Raw genomic sequence first — 19,763 nt, 5'->3', positions numbered from 1 at the left:
CCCTTCAAACAATTACTTTTTCTGCACATGGGAAAGCATCTAAATTGTCTTGTATCATGATTGTTTTGAAAAATTTAAGCATAAAACTAAGATTAATGAGTTAACCACTTCATCATCACAGGATCAAAATACCCAACACTCACAATTTAAAGGAGTAATAATTTAGCTTTGCTTTTTCAGTGATTCAGAAAGGTCTGATGGGAGAAACATTTTACAGCACAGCAGGGAGAGAGCAGACAATGAGGGAGGAGCCCTAGAGAAACATACAGGATCCTTCCAGGTCACCCTCCAAGTGACCTGTCTCTTCCACATCTTCCATCTACCTCCTTCCTGACATCACATCAGGCTTGGTTTCATGAGTGGATTAATTCATTAGTGAGCATAGCACCTGCATCATCCAATCACCTTCCAGAAACCAACTTCCTGAACACATGAGCATTTTGGAGACATCCTAGATTTAAACCATAGAAATTATACATGACAGTCATAGAATTGGTCAACCTAAACATAACCACAAGCTTGAATCCTGCATCTACTTTTAAATCTACATTTTCCTACAACTACCTTCATCACCACCAAAAATATCATTATATGCTGTGTCTGTGTGTTTAACTATTCTAAGATTCCATATATAAGTGACAGTATGAATTATTTCCCTTTCTGTAGCGTGCTTATTACCCCTCATATATTTTCTTCCGGATTTAGCTCATATGTTTGACCCAGCCCATGGGTCAATTCGGATCCGAGGGGCAGTTTTCTGGAAAAGAAACCAGGATTAACAGAGACAGGGCAGGAGAGAGAGACACAGAGTTAAGCCCAGGAAGTCCCATCAAATTTTGTTTATTGAGGAAGTGGTCGCAGCTTTTATAGTGCAAGGGCGGGCCTGTAGGACCGGAAGAGGCTATGGGGTGATGTCTGATAGGTCACATCCCTTCTTACGCACGTGTCTCAGGACGGCACCTCCATTGAGCCCTTCGTGCCAGGAGCCCCACGCTGAACACCACTTGACCCAGCCCGCGGGTCAATCTGGATCAGCAGGGCAGTTTCCTGGAGAAGCAACAGGGATTAACAGAGACAGGGCAGGAGACAGAGAGAGGAAGACAAGTCCAGGAAGTCCCATCAAGTCTCGCTTATTGAGGAAGTGGTCGCAGCTTTTATAGGGCAAGGGCAGCCGGTGGGACAGGAAGAGGCTATGGGGGGATCTCTGATTGGTCATCATCACTTCCCTGTACGTGACGTGAGTAGGAGAGGATTATGGTTAATGTAGGCGCATTATGTGCCCATATGAGGGAGCGGCAGTGAGACAGCAGCGGGGCAGTCACGCGGCTTCCCATATATGTTGCCACAAGCTTACCAGTTTCTTTGAAAGGCTAAGAATATTCCAGTGTGTGCGTGTATATCACCACACTGCTTTATCCACTCACTTGCCAAAGGACACTTAACCTACTACATATCTGACTGTGACTAATGCTGCGGTGAACATGAGAGGGCGGACACCTCAGAGGAATTAACATCTTTGTGGAAAAAGGTAGGATTCTGGGTCAAATGTTAATCTGAATTTGAATTTAGTTAACTTCATGTGGTTTATTAATAATGGTTGCAATAACCTATATTTTCAACCGAGAACATACAAAGCTCCTTTTTTTGTATACCCTTGCTAAAATGTCTCTGTCTGTGATAATGAGCATCCCAGCAGGTGTGTAGTGATGTTTCTCCATGATTTTCACCTCAATTTTCCTGGTATTAGTGATGTGAAGCAGCGTGTAACAACCACACAGAACTACAACTAGAATATCCCAGAATCTTTTCAGATGTTTACTAAGAGGGCCTTTTTTTCCCTTAAATTCCAAGCTGTCACATTAACATAAAAATATTCTCTCAGAGTACATTCAGGCAAATCCCATGACTTCCAATTTAACTCTCAGCTATGACAACCCCAAATCTTTTATATGTTCGCCATTATTTCTTTAGTGTCATTCACCTAACAAACAATAACAACCAAAACCAGTGGATAATTCTATGTAGTGTATGTAAACATCCACACTTAGCTTCCTTTTGAAGATGTCCAAACAGATAACTAGAGCTTAGTTTAGTGGCTAAGTCGGCTATTGTTTTTTAAGCTCTGCTGTCTTCAAATTTTTAAAAAGTGCATTTAAAATGACTTAATTTTAAAAGAAATCTACCTTTTGTGAAAAAAAAAATAGGCGTCCTTTGTATTTTGAATTTCTTCACATGAAAGATCAGGATTCCTGTTTGGTGCAGACCTGACCACATGAGTAGTAATGAAATGCACGGAGGAGTAACCCAGCTCTGCGATGCCTGCCAAGGCACCATCTGACACTCGTGCTAATCATAAGTAATGGAAAAACTTTTATAAAAAAACAAATTTCAGCTGTTATATAGAAGAAGAATTTGCTGAGAACAGTCACAGTGTTGATATTTGAGTCATCAGGGAAGAAATGGTAACTTTCTTAAAATAAGAATTTAGCAGTCCTGTGCATTTAAATATAAACAAGTCAATAAAGCATATATTCTGAATATAAAAATACTCAAATATGAAATAGAAAGCAGAAAAAGGTGAAAGGGCCATGCATTGTTACAGTTCCTTGGGAAAATATTTAAATTGTCACTGACATCAGGCTAAGAATTTTAGAGTAGTCACTTTTTTTTTCTTTTCTCACAAGGAAATTCATCGAGAGCGCTCTGCTTAAAGTCTTAAACTCCATATGGAAATAACACATGAAAGCCAGATATGATTTAATTATTCCCTGATCCTCTTGCCCTCTAAGCTGAACTTTATTTAAAACCAAGTAACACAAACCTCTATCAGAACCAGAAAAAAAAATTATGACTTTCATACTTCTAGTTGCTTCCACAGAAGAGAGATAATGGCTTCCGTGTTCCTACTCTTTTCCTCTTGTATTCAAAAGATTTATCAAAACTTTATAATGGATTTATAAATTATAGCACGCTACAAAACACACTCAGATTCAAATGCTGTTGAAATTTTCATTGGCATTCTCCACACAGAAAATCTTTCATATTGTCCATTCTTTAAGAAACCAGTCTGAGTTCTGTTCTCTTTCAAGTCAGTAAGCTCTCAATTAAAAGACCTTGAAAGTCAATTCTAACTTTTTCCCAGACTACTCTGTTCCAAATTTCAGGCACTCAACTCTCATCTACACTAAGCTGAAAGGTATTCTCTTTCCCAACAGAAAGGTTTATCACATTATTGTTATGATCAACAACAGCAATAATAATAATAATGTAACAATAATCCTTAGACAATGTTTTGAAATCTCCTAGAATAGCATCACTTTTCAAAGCAGAGTCACTTTCTTATATTTCATATTTAATTAAATAGTCTGAGAACATGAAATAGAAAGTATTCCAGAAAAAGTGGTAGGCTTGAAAAAGACTAGTCGTCTAGTCCTGGCGTTTTCTTTAAAGAGCTGTAGCACTGCTGAGTACTTTATTGACCTCTTCCAACTTAGGTATCTCACCTATAAAAAAATACATGTGCTGACAGCCTAGTATTTGTGATTTCAATTGTATGGGGTATAAAAAAGGCTCTGAGTAAAATCTTTACTGTGTAAATAGTTGTAATATGTGTAGCGTTGGATAGAGTATGCAGTATGATTGGATAGATTTTGCAGTGATATCTATGTCTGTGAAACATCACCATTAGGAAAACACACATTGCCCAGTGGAGAATGGGAAGCACAGAATGGAGACAAATCACCTGATTCCTGCTTTGTTATACGTTGCATAGGAAAGGCCCTGTGCCAATGATGCAATGTCCACCCAGATTTCCTTTATTAATTCATATGAAGAAACATTCATTATTTTGGAGGAAAACATCGTAGTGACAATGAAAAAAGGAAAGGAAGAAAATTATTTTGTAAACAGGAAATTTCTAAACAGGAAAGTCTGTAGAGGAGAAATTGTGGAACTAGCAAGAGAAGAAATAAAACCTGTAAATTTTAGAAACTAAAACAAGGTTCAAATTTCCTCCTTTAGATAAAAAAGAAATATAAGAAAGCTGCCACTAAATTATTTTAAGTAAGGAAAATCTCTTCACAGACATACTGAATTTGATCAGAACTTTCCCTTCCTCTAGGTTTTTGTCAGGGCAACTTTAACATCATTATTCCTTAAACTATAGATTAAAGGGTTCAACATAGGAAGCACAACAGTGTAGAAAACAGAAGAGATTTTCCCTCATCCATAGACACAGCAGAGGATGGTTTGAGATACATGAATGCACCTGATCCAAAGAACAGAGAAACTGCAACGATGTGGGGGCTGCAGGTGCTGAAGGCTTTGGACCTGCCCCCCGTGGAGCTTAGCTGAAAGATGTTACAAAGGATGAAACTATAAGAGATGAAGATGGTGACACTGGGCACAATGATGTTGACCCACCACAATGAAAACTTCTAATTCATTGATGTAGGTGCTGGTGCAGAAGAGCTCAAACAGAGGGAAAATGTCACAGAAATAGTGGTTGATGGCGTTTGTGTCACAGAAGGTCAGCCTCAGCATGCATCCTGTGTGGGTCATAGCACCAGAAAACACCATCAGGAAGGAGCCAAGCATAAGGCTGAGACACACTCTGGCAGACATGGCCATGTTATACAGAAGTGAGTTACAGATGGCCGCAAAATGGTCATAGGCCATTGAGGTCAGCATGTAACATTCAGAAATGATAAAAAAAAAAACAAACAAACAAAAAAAAAAACTGAAAAAGTACACCTGGGCCATGCACCCTCTGTAAGACATAACCTTCTTTTCTGATATGAAGTTGATTAACATTTTGGGTGTAAACACAGAAGAATAACAGAGATTGGGGCTGGGGATTTAGCTCAGTGGCATAAGTGCCTGCCTTGCCAGCAGGCAGTCGTGACTTTGATCCCTGGTACTGATAAAAAAGAAAAAGACAAAAAAAAAAAAAAAGAATAACACAGATTAATAAAGGACAACTTGAAGAGGAAAAAGTACATGGATGTGTGCAGATATGAGTTCACCCCAATTAGAGTTACCAAACCCAAATTCCTCAACATGGTTACCATGTACATCACTAGGAGCAGGAAAAAAAGAGGGGAAGTTGGAGGTCAGGCTTGTCTGTCAGACTCATCAGAACAAATTCATTCACCAAAGAGCCATTTTCAGGAGCCATTCTTCTCTGAGACAGCCTGTGAGCAGAGAAAAAGCAGGTTCCATCAGACATCACCTAACTTGACCAACGATATGTGAGGAATGTCTGAAAATAACAAACCTACGTATAAAGGACTCACCTTTAATGTCGCCATGATAGGAGCAACACTGCCTTCTTCTTAGAGTCTAAACATCTAATCATAGTGAAAAGCATTACCAACTTCACCAGGGAGCTGAGGCCAGCACTGCTACAAGGAAACATGATTGCCAGATAAATCAAGCAAGAAGGGAGAAAAGTGCTAGGTCATATAAGTATATAATTGCCTTCCTCTCATATTATCATTTCTTTCCTTGCCAATGACCTTCCTTTACCAAAAAGAATTGGAGGCAGAGGCCTTTCCTCTTCATGTTGATCTTTGAAGCTAGTTAGGTTCTGATGAGGTTGTAATCATGAAGAGTTTCTACTCTAAAACAAAAGAATCAGACTCTAGAAATCATTTAGTTACTGCCCCTGTCACAGGCAAACTTCTTGAAAAATGAGAGATATGGTTATTAACAAAGAAGTTATTTGTAAAGATACGCGTATCCACTAATCTTCTGAACACTCTTTGTTACCCTAAAAGATATTCTTCTACTAGTTTTGCTTGAGTCTTAGTTGTGGATAATCAAAAAACTACATATTTTAGAACCTGGGATTTTATCTCAAAGTATGACCTTATTATGCTAAGCATAAAAAACAAGACACAGGCAGAAATAATTCTGAATCTTACCTAAATTTAAAAATATTAAATAGCTACATTTACATAAACAAAGAGTATGATGTTTGTTGCCATTGGCTAGTGGAGGAAAAGATCTGGTGAGATTGTCCAAAGACTCAAATTACTCAGTTATACAAGATAATAAAGTTTTGGAGATCTATTTTGCAAAATGTTTACAGTAGTTAACAATGTAACTTTGTGTAATTACAATTAGATGAGAAGATCTTAGTTCTCCTCTTGCTATGTGCATATGCATACGGAGTACACACAACAAGGGTGACTGTAGAAACAGTGGATGTGTTAATCATACTCTTTGTCCAGATCCTTTTATAATCTTTGTGTCAGCACATTAATTTATATACTTCTAATTATAAGTGCTAGTAATTTCTGACAGAGGTACTAAAATGCAAGGCATTAATACCAATAGATTTCAAAACTTACCTTCCTTAAGAGAGGGAATTTTAATCTTTCTTTATTAATTTTAACCCCTGTGGTGTGCAAAGGACAAATCAGTTTTTCAGGCTTTGTTTGCTTCAATTTCAGGAGGATGCGGCACAGACTAATTTTTTCTCATTTCCTGGAAAAGTTCCTTAAAGGATGACAATAATTAATAATGAGAAGTATTTCTCCTATAAAACATCAGTCTTGAAGAAAAATAAAAAGCTTTTCTTATCATATTGTCTACTGTACAGGAAGCCAGAAGGTTTAACATGAGTTTAATGGCATAATGCCCTTGGCTACAAGCAAGGAAGATGCTTCTGAGTGTCTCGGGAGAACAGACCTTGACATAGGAAGGTAATGTAGGGATTGCGTTTACTCCTTAAACCACGATCTATCTTAATTCCTTAGAGAGTCAGTTCTTCACTCGGGTTTTTTCTTCTCTTTAGGCACTGTGCATCCTCCATTTCCCATTTACCTTGATCTATTAAGGGGATTTTATTGTGTGTGTTCTTCTCTCTTTATTCCCAAATCTCTAACAGTAATTATTCATGGAGTGTATGTCCAAATGTCCATGTTTGTTTATCTTAGAATTTTCAAGGACATAGTAATTCCCTGTATTGTCATCCTTGTGATAACTCCAAAATACCTTTTAACGTGTGGCATGTACACTAGAGTTTTAACCTCTAAACACTGACTGGAAATGTCTACCTGAAAATCCTGCTGAGGAAAATGGTGATGAAGTCAGCGATTTCCAAATTTCTCACAGAAAAAAGTAGATAGAGACTCAAAAATTTTGTGTGTGAATTCTGCTCCAAAATTCCTCATTCCAATATTTGGAAGAGTTGCTTAGCATCTCTGTACAACATATTTACATTTGTAGAATAGTGATGGCTTAAATAACCCTGGATTGTTGTTCACTGGATGATTGAATTTAAAAAAGATATGAGGGGCTGGGGATTTCAGCTCAAGTGCCTGCCTGGCAAGCACAAGGTCCTGAGTTCAATCCCCGGTACAACGCCCACCCCCAAACAATATATGAGAAAGTTCGGGTCAAAATAATACTCTGAGTTAGGGAAACTGTACACTATCAACTGCTATGGCTTGTGTCTAGATGTCTCCACAAAGTTGCATTTCAGTAGAGAGGAAGAGTTTGATGGCTTTTTTCCTGGTTCTTTGTCGAGGAGAACCTAGATTTGTTGTTGTCACTGTTTACTGATATTCTCCTGTTGACATTTTCTTCAACTCTAGATCAGGAACACAAAAGGTAAAAAGAAAATACGAGGATCTCATTGCTATGTCTTCTTTTGTTTCTTCAGATTCCTAAGAGATTTGCCTTTGATACATTTTAGAGCCTTTTCATCTTTGTTTTATATATAGGTTCCAGGATTTTTAGTTGTATGTAAAAGGAGAAATATTTAATTTACACTGTATTCTCAGAGGTGTATTTCCTTGCATATTGCTTCTTCTTTCATTTGAAAGAAATAAAAAATAGAAATAAAAAGATAACAGTTTTAAATCAGACTAATGGGAGAGTAATAATAACTAATAAATTGCATATTACTATCTTCACAGTAGTTACTCAGAATAAAAGATACAGGTATGAAATGTCCAAACAGTATTACTGCAAACCTTTCTTATCAATGAACTGAGGGAGAGGAGGTGGTATTGTTTCTATTTATATCTATTTTTAGGTGGTTACTTTAGAAGGCTGGATATCTTTTGGCAAGTGGGATTGCATGTGCATTGCTTTACTTATGCTTAGAGCAACTCTGCAATGGGGAGAGTGTCTTTTAGGAGGGAGATGAAGACAAAGAGAAATTAAGCAAATGATTACGGAGTTGTACAACCCAGTATGTGTCAGAATGAATTTATTTAGATTATTCCCTCACCACTTATTTGAAAGTGTCTTCTTCACCAGTCTTTCCAATTTTCAAGGTAAGAACAGCTTTGGAATCTCCCCAATCCCTGCCTTGTAAAAGATAGCATTTAGCCTTCCTTTAGATGATCTCATCAATGGACCTTTCTCTTCACCCTGATTCCCATGTATACTGACAGTGAGTTCCCAAAGACTGAGGGCTATAAGACATGCCAAAAGGAACTGTCAGCTGGGAGTCTTAGTGCTTCTTGAACAGAGTGATCTTTGGTGTTGTGTTTAGCACTTTGATAAGATCATCAGTTCTGTTACTGTTATATGATAAAGCACCCTTAACAAATTTAAAAAAATTACAAGGAGAGAAGAAAAGTTTTATTACTTAATTTAGTAAGTAAAATGTTATAAGTTATTTTCAATGTTTTTATTGAAAAAGAGCTTCAGAGCTGACAGATTCAGACTTCTGAATTTTGTTTAAGTGTTTTAATGAATTCGCCTCGGAATGGGTGGGGATTCTGGTTCCTTGCTTGCTGACCCTTTCTAAAAATGACAAAATTTAAAGGGAAATGTCAGAAGGTGCAGGCTCCATAACCGTGCTTTTTATACAACACTAAGAATAAGCTTTCCCTAAAGAAACTACTGTTTTACTCTTAAGAAGAAATTCAAGCAGGAGGGGAAAAGACCTGCACTGGGTCCATTCTGGGAGGAAAAGTTTCCCTATATCTGTGTCTTTAATATAATTTTTCAGTAAACTGCCTTCCTTAGCCTCTGGCCTCACATCAACTCAACACTGTTAACAATATACCAGTCAGTGTGTTCTTCTATGCCATGAACTCAAAATTAAATCAGAATGCCCAATAGTTTTAAGAATGATTTTATGAAGCAGAAACAAGTATTTTATTAAATGTCAACACTTGCTTATACAACTTGTATTATTATGTATAGCCATGGAAGTGTAAATGATACAATCCTGTGCACACTGTAGTGTAAAGCACTCATGTGATTGTTTTTTGCAGAGTGAGCTGAACTGGCCTCTTTGTTGTGATACATCACAACTTGGAAAAATAACTGATATACAGACTGTGATGATTCAGGCTGAGATATTTTGTCAAATAAATTAATTAAGCCTGTCAAGCCATGAAAATAATTGATAGAAAACACGGCCAATGTTAAAATTTTGAACTTTCATGCAAAAATTGGAAATTCTTTTCTTTCACCACTTGCTATGCAGTTGCTCAGTTGATAAATTTTTCACATGATCTTATTGGTAACATTAACAAATGGGAGCTTTATACATTGTAAATTAAAGGCATAACCATTTTGAAGTTCTGCAAAATTCAAGTGAACTCATATTTTACAAATAATCAAAGAATTATATTTTGATCATCTTTGTGAAAGATCTATTCAGATAGTAAGATCTACCAATGGATTTTAAAGTGAGAGTAGGAAAGTTTCATGGCCAAAATTCAAATCTAATTTGTAAGTTATTTTGTTTTTTGGCACTGGGGATTGAATGAACCATGATGCCTTTGCACTGAACTACATCCTGGTCTATGTATGCCTATATCTATATCTGTATCTATATTTATATCTATGTCTATCTATATATTTTTATTGTTATTTTTAAACAGGTTCTCACTGAATCACCACAGTGTCCAGGCTGGACCCCAAGGTAGAGTGCTGCGCCTGAGCCTTAAGAGTGCTTGTTTAAAAATCATGCATTACCACACTCAGCTTACAAGAGTCTTCGGGTCTCTTGTTTTCCATTTAACTATGGAGGCAACTTTTGTTCACATATTTTAATCAAAATAACATCACAAACAATGAAATACAAATCCAGATAGGAAAATGCACTTGTCTTCTATAAAACCAGAAACTTTAATTAACACATTTGCAAAGCAAACAAAAGAAACTCTCTTCACTAAATTTTTAGCATGCCTTATAAAATAGTTGCTTTTCACAATATATTATTTTATATTAATATATTATATATTATTTTATACTGTTTTATTATATTTCATATTTTACTTTTTTTTTCCTTTTAGTTTGTTTATTTTTGGAAGTAGAGTCTTACTTTGCAGTACAGGCTGGCCCCAAACTTGCAGAGAACTTTCTGTCTTTTTCTGAGTCCTAGGATTACAGGTGTGCAGGACCATGACCGTCCAATTTTGGTGAGAGAGAAATGTAGCTCAATAAAACCTACAGAAACTAGCTCTTAGAAGTTTCTCATTCTTCTCTAAGACATACAGGGATCCTGAAATTAAAAATGTGATTCTATTACTTCAGATCATCATTCTAATTATTTTTTCTACTCAATAAAACAATCATGAATAGAACAAGAGGCTATTTTGCTATTATGCCCTCTTTTTTTCTCAATCTCCAGTCCATTATTTACTTTTTTATTTTTATCTGTTTAATTAAAGGGAAAACAATAGCAGGATATAATATAGTAACCCACTTTGACTTTCTATTATCTCGATTTGAAGCCCTGTATTACTCTCACCATCTTGTTTTTGACTGATGTTCCCCTATTCTGTTTTGATGGATAGTATCAGGTTCGAAAGTTTAGGCATCAGCTGAGAAGATAATGAGATTCATTATAACGCCCATTCTCATTGACTTTTATCTACTTTTGAAGACCTACAATGTCTCCAATGTTTTGGTTTTGTCGGTTTTGTTCTTTACTATTTTGTTCAATTGTATTATAACTAATGATATGGGCAATTCTATTAGAGATAGCGGGAGGCATTATGGTAACCATTGTTGATCACCTTGTATTATGTTTTTATATTATCTATTATGTCCACCCTTTTGACTTGACCGATTCTGTCCTGTTATGTCTCATTTGGTTTTACTCTCTTCCAAAAAAGCAATAAGAACCGTGGGAGCAATGAAACCCAAAATGTGTAATAGTCATTGTACAAAAGAGAGGAAAAGAAGTGCTCTAAACTATATAACTGCATGTATTTTTAAGTGTGTAATATAGAAAATGATATCACAGAGTTTTATTGGATCATTGAACAGAACTGTTTGCAGTATCATTGTTGGAATGTCCACTCTACAAGCTTTAATTTTGTGACTTGAACAATTATTTTCAAGATGGCAATATGTAATCCATTAACTAGTGATTTCCTACTGTTCATTTTTTTCTTCTGTAAATCTGTATAAACTTGTACCCTTTCACTTTTTTTTTTCTTTTCTCCTTAAATAAAAAAAGAGGCTATTTAAGATTTGTCAATGCCAAATATTCTACTTACTTGTGCCAGGGAAGGGAGCATTAATTCTAGGACCAAGTAGTATCTGCTTCTGCTGCAGGTGATTCCCTAGGAAATTCTGCCTAGAGGCCTACAAACCTGGGCTTGAACCAAATCAAATAGGGGAAGGGTGTTACCATAGATACCTTGACCCATTTTGATCTTTTGGTGTACTTTTCAGAGCTTCTTTCTGTGAAATTACTCATTAGGTATCTTAATTCAACAAGAAGTTACTTAGCACCACCAAGTGGAACTGACAGGGTTTCAAATAGGATCACAGCATATTGCAAAGAAAAACATGCATCAAGAAATCTGTTCATGGCCACAGGTATGATTCTAAGTGATATTCTCATGATATTTAAAAATTAATTTTCTGTGTTAGAATAATTTCCATTTATCAAAAGAGAACAGGGATGCTTAGGGAAGATGAGTGTCTTGAACATCCTCCTCAATAACTGTAGAGCTGGGAGGAGCACGCAGTTGTATTTGATGTAGCTGTTTTGTTTTTGAATTGTCCCTGAGAAGGATGAATATTAGAAACGTTTCACAGAGTGAAACTCCCTTGAACAGAGGGGAGGAAAAGATTTTGTGAGAGAAAGCCTGACACTGAGCTGGACATCAAAGAAATCTAGGTCTTCAGTTTACAGAGGGATCTTATATGGGTGCAGGAAGCAGATTCTCATGTCTGCATGGGGAAAGGCCACACGTCTAGGCCTTTTGGAATATTGTGTTTTAAGATCAGAAAAGTGCAGAGTAAACCAGGGAAAACCCTGAAGGCGTGTTGAAGGTTTTGGACTAAATGGGAGCTCAAGGGCTGTAACTCTTACTCCAAAGGAATCCTGGTGATTTCATTGGCAGAAGGTTAGAGATTCTGCCCTCTTGGAAGTAGGGTATGTGGAGCATGTGATTTCATTTTGACAAATACTGGCCACGACTTCTTAATGTGAAGCAGAACTTGGAGACTGTGACTCTCTAAACAAAGGAGCTCCCTGCCAACTGTCAAACCAAGTTTCAAAGACAAGCCTTCTCTCAGCCCTGTCCTCACTCTCTCCCACCTTCCTTCACATGATGCGTTTAAAATCCTGAATGTTTGCAGAAAGTTTGGCTTTTAATCAAGTGAGGTCTCCAGCTTCACTGGTACGGTTGGAACTGAGAAGCAGTTTAAGCATCCACTTGCAGCCTGTCAGGCTGTCTTCTCTACAGTCCTAGAGAGTGACAAACTCCTTAGGGAAGTTCTGGCAGATTGTGGAGTGAGAGTTCACTGTTTTTCCAACATGCTGGTATGCACAAATGGCTTTCCCCTGATGGAAACCTTCTCCTGTTTCTAACATGTTGTTGAGGTGAATTGTCGCTGTAAAATTTTTATTATACCACTCTTAAAAACCCAAATGAATTCTTCAAAACTAAAAAGCTAGATAAGGAGTTGCATCTGCTAATCTTTATGGAGGTGAGTGAATTTTTTGTGTTGGGATCTCTTCCCCAAAGGCTCAGGCACTCATGGGAGGTTCTTTTTAGAGGTGGCTGGATCCTGGCTGTGTGACATTGGATTGGCCCAGTTATTTGCTTAGCATAGTTCTGAGGGTGGATAATGTATTCACTGAAGAGGGGAGACCCAGTCTGGGTGTGGGTGGCACTGCGCAGTAGGCTTGTGCCCTACGTAGAGTGAAAAGGGAAAAAAGGATTATGGCGACTCATAACAAGGAAAACATCAGCGTCAACTCTGATGGGAGAACAACCCTTGCTTCAACATACATTATTGGCAGTGCAATGGCCCAGGCCAGAAGCCACCTACGAGAGGCTGGACCAGGGTAGCATTTTACATTGCCAGCCATAGGAGGCTGCAACTGCGACACACAATTGCCCACATTCATCACCCAGCCTCTCCCAGAAAGATACACTACTGTCTCAAACTCAGGGCCCAGAATATGCTGATTTTTTTAAACCTAATTAACTACAAGATTCACAGTGTGACACCAAACAATCAAAATGTCCATCAACCGCAGAATGGATGAAAAAGGCACGGTATTTTAATACAATGGAATATTATTCAGCTATCAAAATTGATGATCTTGAGTCTTTTATAGGTAAATGGAGGCAATCTGAGATTATACTCATAAGTGAAATAAATCAGACTCTCATTTGTAAATACCATATTGTTTCTCTAGTGTAAAAATAAATAATAATAAAAACTGAAAGAGTAATATGATCCAAAATGTATAACAGATATTGTAATAATAAAAGGAAAGAAAGTGCTTGAAAGGAAAGAACAAATTGTAGGTATACAGATGCAATGTGGCCTAATTTTTAATCCCTCTGAAAACCTACTGGAGTCTGTGAGTAGTCACTTACCCCACTCTTCTGGTGTCCCCGTTGTTCATCCTGTAGTGTTTTGTCCTTGTCTCTGCTCTCCTGCAGTGATCACTCACGGTGGTGGCGTCCCCTAGCAGGCTATGATGCCACATGATTGGCACCAGTTATCCAAGTCCTGGCACAGGACCATTGGTCTCTTTCTCAGGAAATAATGACAGAGTAAAACACAGACAAGAGGTGTATTTAAGCTATGAGGGGACCTCAATGACAGGCTGAGACCTGGAAGCACGATGCCTTTGTCTCTCATTAGGTGCACAGATGATTGGGAGTGTGCTGGTGGCTGCAGGAAGCAGTGGAGGTGACCTGCTGTTTCCGTCAAGGTTCAGGAATTTAGGGCCACTGCGTTTTTGGAAAAGCATCCAGGAACAGATCGTGGTTAACCGGTGCTTCTCTACTAACTGGATTACCTAGCTAGAAGGAGTTTGCCCAAGTCCAGTCCTCATCTGCCCTGTTGTCCTGCTTTGCTGCACCAGAACTCCACACACTGCTAGTGTCAGCTCTGGTGGATGCAGGAAGATTCATCTGTCCTTAGGCCACCTGTGGTTCTCACTGGAAGAGAGGTCGGCCTAGGACAGGCTCTCAATTTATTTTTGTGTCTATCTGTTAATATTATTTATTGATGAGTATGTACCTTAACAAATTGGTCTTCAGCAGGAGTGTTTGAAATCTACAAAAATTCGGGGAAAAAAGTGGAGGGGCAGCTAATGTATTGCTTCCCATTTAAGGTCCACATTTCTGTCCAGCTTTATTCTGAAGTCTTGGATGCTCCCCATTTTCTTGGAGTTAACAATCTTTATTCCTTAAGTGAATAGTATTTAGGGTTTAGAAATGATAATAAATTACATACTAAAATTAGATGAAGAAATGCAACAGCATACATTCTATAGTTTCAACTACAGAAGAGGCTGAAGCAGGAGGATCACCAGCTCCAGGAGTTTGGGACCAACCTGGACAGCACACAGAGGATCTATATCAAAATAACAAAGCTCAGAATAAGATTTTTGTATCTTTTCTTATTTCCTTTCTTTCCTTTTCTCTTTCTCCCTTATCTGTATCCTTCCCTTATCCCATTGCAGAGCTGGAGACAGACACTGTTAGTTGTTGTGCAGTGCTGAGTGCACTTTTAAAATTCTGCTCTTCATGCCTGTTCATAATAATAATCAGTCCAGTTCTTTCTGCTGAAAATTTTACATAGCTTGTTTACATAATGTGTGCATGTTGTGCCTGTGCTTTTACATCTTCATTATTCACTCAGAAGCATGATTTTTTAAAGTGTTCATTCATATCAGCACACCAGCAGGTTTTCATTAATTTTAAAACCCGAAAGCCAAGGCCTGCATAAGTAGCATCTGCTAAGGTCCTCAGACACCTAGCAGATGTTCGATTTTCTGTGTTTTCCACCTGCTTCCTCTCTCATTGCCTTTTCATTTGCTGAGGATTTCTTGGTTCTTTTAGCTTTTCTGAAGCCCAGGCATCTTTATTAAGACCAGACCATAGTGCTCTGTCTACCTTACCACAGCCGCACATGTGTGAAATAACTCAGCGGCAGTCGCTGGCCTGACCCTTCTTCTCAAGGTGCAGTCACCTGGGAGACACCTTAGATTTACTCAGCAGCTGAATACAAGTGGTGGTTGGGATCCCAGTCCCCAGGCCAGGTATATAGAATTGCATTTTCTCTTTCTTTTCATTCTCTCATATTTGTAGTTTGAATTTTCTCATTTTATCTCAATCACGTAAATTCAAATTTAAAAACACACGAGCTAGGCTTTCTGGTTATTTGTTACAGATTAGTTCTGTGTGACATAATCTTTCAGATCAAAATTTCATTTAGTTGTAAGTTCCAGTTTGCATTTTCTGCATCCTTGTGAAAATATATTGCTAATACAGCTTTTCGAGTTAAATTTTCTCTGACGTTGACAAAGTCAAACTCATCGTAACCTAAAAGGTTCAGAATGAGAAAAGATGCTGTTGTTCAGTTGGTAAGAATCATGTTCAGTTCACGTGCTTTGTTATAAATGAATCAGGCCAATGTGATCCCCATGCAAAGGAAACAAGGGAGAACAGGAGAGAATTGTGCAATGTGCAGACAGCTTGGGGTCCTTCTATGTCCATTCCATATTTGTCCTGCGGACACTGGCAGGATGGAATGTGAAAATGACCTTCATCCTGAGCTCTGGCTTGGGACTTGATATAAATTGCTCTTGTAATGTGATTCAATATAATGGGACCTTCGAGAGAGCATTTCATGCTCTTGCATCACCTAAATATAAATACTCCATATTTCATAGAAAACACAGGTATTAATCACCAGAGTCCTCACTATGGCTGTGACCGAGGAATTTGGTTTTGGGGGACACATTTCACATTTATCTTCAGGGACTTTTGGTCCCTTAGTAATTAAGGGAAATTTGAGAATAGAAACTGGAACTAATTTTAGTGATTGTTCGATTTTTTATTATCTAAATTATCAAATGTATAATTAAGGATTTACAAAACTGTTTTCCTTGCCCTTTTATTTTTCCTTTATCTTCTCTCGTGCAGTTTAATGTATTTGTTAAATAGCCATGGAAACGATGTTTGAATGTTTTTTCATCCTCTGTCCTTTCTCCTGAGTTTCACTTAGCATTATGTACATGTTCTTCTATTGTATATATTGCTTAGATGCTTATTCAAAACTCAATGTATAACTTTCACTAATATTTTTTAGTTTCCCTGAGTTTTCTCTGAAGCAGCACAGAAAGCAGTAAAATGGGCTATTTTATTGCCTATTTCTATCTGCTTTGGGATACATTCTCTAAATCTCCTCTGGATAGATTTTCTATATAAGACTCTTTCTCAGAGCCACTCACCACATGAATATTAATTCACAGCAGTTTTAATTAGCTCCAAAACTGCAAATAAAAACCTGGAGTGGCTTTCAATATTCTCCCACCGGGGCAGGCATGGGCATTTTTGGACTTCCTACACTGCACTGATCCAAATCTGTCTCTGGTGCTTGTCTATGCTGCTATCCTGTGATGAGAGACACTAGACCTATCCTAGAGGATGCGCAAGTTCCCAGTGATTTTAATGATGAGGAAACTTACACTGTATGATGAGGTCGGTAATTCTGACACAGCTTGCTCTCAGACTGCATCTGAGAGTATAGCAGTGGCCCCTATGTGTTTTACTAAGCTCTCTTGTTCATATTTTTTACCTAAAAAGAGTAGGATTGTCACAGTAACCCTTCACTAGTGGGATAAAGAGAATTTGCCCTTCCTAGTATATGTTATAGAAAAAATGAGAAAATGGTTTTCATTTGGAGTTGTGTTTATCTGAGAGTTAATCAGAATATATGGAAAGTGGTATATATTTGATAAGTCAATGTCATTGTCATTAGCTGGCAAACACAGCACAGGTAATTTCTTTTAGCTGATCTCTTGAGAAAATACCAGGAAACATGTCTTCCAATATTTAATCATTAGTGAGCTGGTGAACACAACACAGATAATTTCTTTTAGCTGATCTCTTGAGAAAATACCAGGAAATGTAAATCTCCCAATATTTATCTGGTTCCCAGGTTTACTTCACATATAAAGACCCCTTTGGTTTTGCTAGGAGGTAGCTGTTTTGTGATTGAAAAATGCTGCTTACTACACCTTTTGAGAGAGGATGTTTTGAGCAAATCCATCCCCAGAAATTATGAACAATAACTCGTGGCTTCTCACAGCCTGGAGAACTGAGGTCTGCGTTCTGGCTCTCTCAGTCAAAATGTGCCCTGTGCAACCAGAATCACGACAAAGGAAACCTTTATTCTGCACCATGTAATTCTAACACTCATCAAAGCAACTTAGCTCTCTGAGAAGAGAGGAGAATAAAGCCATTCCCTGAAGCCGTGATGCCAGAGGGTGAGTGTTGAATTTTATCCCTTCTGTTATTCTTCTTGCAGACCTCATCTGTGGTGTTCGGTGAATCCTTGAAATGTCTCATCTCCTGTCTACTGAGATCATCACTGACTGGGGTGGAAGAAGGACCATCAGGCAGAAGTGGTCTAGGGCCAACAGTGTTTCTGCTTCCTGAAATCCATCCTTCCAGAAATTGTCTCCTACCTTCTACCTAATATTCATCTTTATACACCCCCTTTGTCTAGATCTACAGTGGAGAAAATGAGGGCATAGGGAAAGATGGGCTCGAGCTCACCCTCCTATTTCCTGAATCAGCTCTCATTACAATGGATTTGGTTAGGGAGCTGCCTCATTTTAGTGTCACTGTGTGCTTCTTCTCTTGTTCTCAGAGAAATGGTCCAGGGAAGAATGGCTTCACACAATGGCTCTTCAGTAACCGAGTTTGTTCTGCTGGGTTTAACACAACAGCCAGGACTCCAGCTGCCTCTCTTCCTCCTCTTCTTGGGAATCTGTGTGGTCTCCATGCTGGGGAACCTGGGCTTGATGGTTCTCATAGGTCTGAATCCTCACCTGCACACTCCCATGTACTACTTTCTCTTCCACCTCTCCTTCATCGATCTATGCTACTCCTCAGTCATAACTCCTAGAATGCTGATGAGTTTCATGAAACAAAACATCATCCCTTATGCTGAGTGCATGGCTCAGCTCTTTTTCTTTGCTTTCTTTGCAATTGATGAGTGCTGTATTTTGACATCCATGGCCTATGACAGATATGTAGTCATCTGTAAGCCCCTGCTTTACAAGGCCATTGTGTCTCATAGGGTCTGCTTCATGATGACAGTGGGTGTGTATGCAATGGGCTTTGTGGGTGCCTTGGCCCACCTAGTGTGTATGCTGAGACTCACCTTCTGTGACAGCAATGTCATCAATCATTACGTATGTGACATGCCTCCTCTCCTGAGGCTGTCCTGCTCGAGCACCTCCACCAATGAGGCAGTGGTGTTCATTGTGGTGGGTGTCAATGTCATAGGCCCCAGTCTTACTATCTTTATTTCTTATACTTTGATTCTCTCCAATATTTTCTGTATCCATTCTAGAAAAGGCAGGTCCAAAGCCTTCCACACCTGCATCTCTCACATCATTGCTGTTTCCCTTTTCTTTGTAGCATCAGCATTTATGTACCTTATGCCTTCTCCTGTTGAGGCTCTAGATCAAGATAAAATATCCACAGTTTTTTATACCATTGTGGGACCAATGATGAATCCTTTCATCTACAGTTTGAGGAACAAGGATGTTCATATTGCATTGAAAAAGACTTTGAAGAAAAGCAAAAGAACCTAAATAGAAACTATTTTTGCTTTATATGTCATATTAAATAGCACTGGAGTTATATAAAACTATGGTGAGAATGGCAAGTAATTAAAATATGAAATTTATTTAAAGTATAGAAAATTAAAAACTTACACAAGTCAGTTCACTAAGCAAAGCAATACAGTTAAGAAGATCACATTTATTCCTTTAAATAGGAGTCAAGTGATTGTTTAGTCTGATATTCTCCTGCTTAGTAAAGTTTAAGTGGAAATGTGGTACACTATAATAAATCTACAAATGATTATTGCGAAACTTAAACACATTCATATCTGATATTCCTGTGTCACTATATCATATAGCTAATGATTTTCTTGTACTTAATTTGGTAATTTAATTTATATTTGTTAAATCTCTGTTGAATGTTTGCGGAACATTAGTTTCCAGAGTGTACTTTGCTTTTCAGCTAGATGGATACTCTAATCTAATCTTTATTCATACTTTAGTCTCTAATGTATGAGGTAAAGAGAGGCTGAAAATTTTCCTCTTGATTATAGTCCCTAATGTCAGGAAGGTAGCATATTTAGAGCAGTCAAGACAAAGGAAGCTGCATTACATGCGGCATTTAGACTCCAGCCGGAAAGATGGGCTATGTCTTCTTTAGGAAGCAGCTTGCTACAAATGTTAAACAGCGATGTATATTGGAATTTGATTGGTTCTTCAA

General features: G+C 38.0%; 1 protein-coding gene and 1 pseudogene across 1 annotated transcript; one reads left to right on the top strand and one right to left on the bottom strand.

Moving 5' to 3' along the window:
• Window positions 1–4,116: 4,116 nt before the first annotated feature.
• Window positions 4,117–5,176, bottom strand: LOC100732398 (olfactory receptor 8B8-like; annotated as a pseudogene).
• Window positions 5,177–18,124: 12,948 nt separating this feature from the next.
• On the top strand, window positions 18,125–19,072 carry LOC100730204 (olfactory receptor 8B8-like). Its single transcript, XM_005005008.2, has one exon. The coding sequence runs from the start codon at window positions 18,125–18,127 to the stop codon at window positions 19,070–19,072; it is 948 nt and encodes a 315-aa protein (XP_005005065.2).
• The last annotated feature ends 691 nt before the right edge of the window (window positions 19,073–19,763 follow it).

The sequence above is a fragment of the Cavia porcellus genome, unplaced genomic scaffold (assembly GCF_034190915.1).
Source record: "Cavia porcellus strain 051 isolate PalLab524CR breed Dunkin Hartley unplaced genomic scaffold, mCavPor4.1 scaffold_9, whole genome shotgun sequence".
Classification (NCBI taxonomy): Eukaryota; Metazoa; Chordata; class Mammalia; order Rodentia; family Caviidae; genus Cavia; species Cavia porcellus.
Note: the sequence above shows the minus strand (reverse complement) of the source record. Positions and strands in the feature narration are given on the sequence as shown.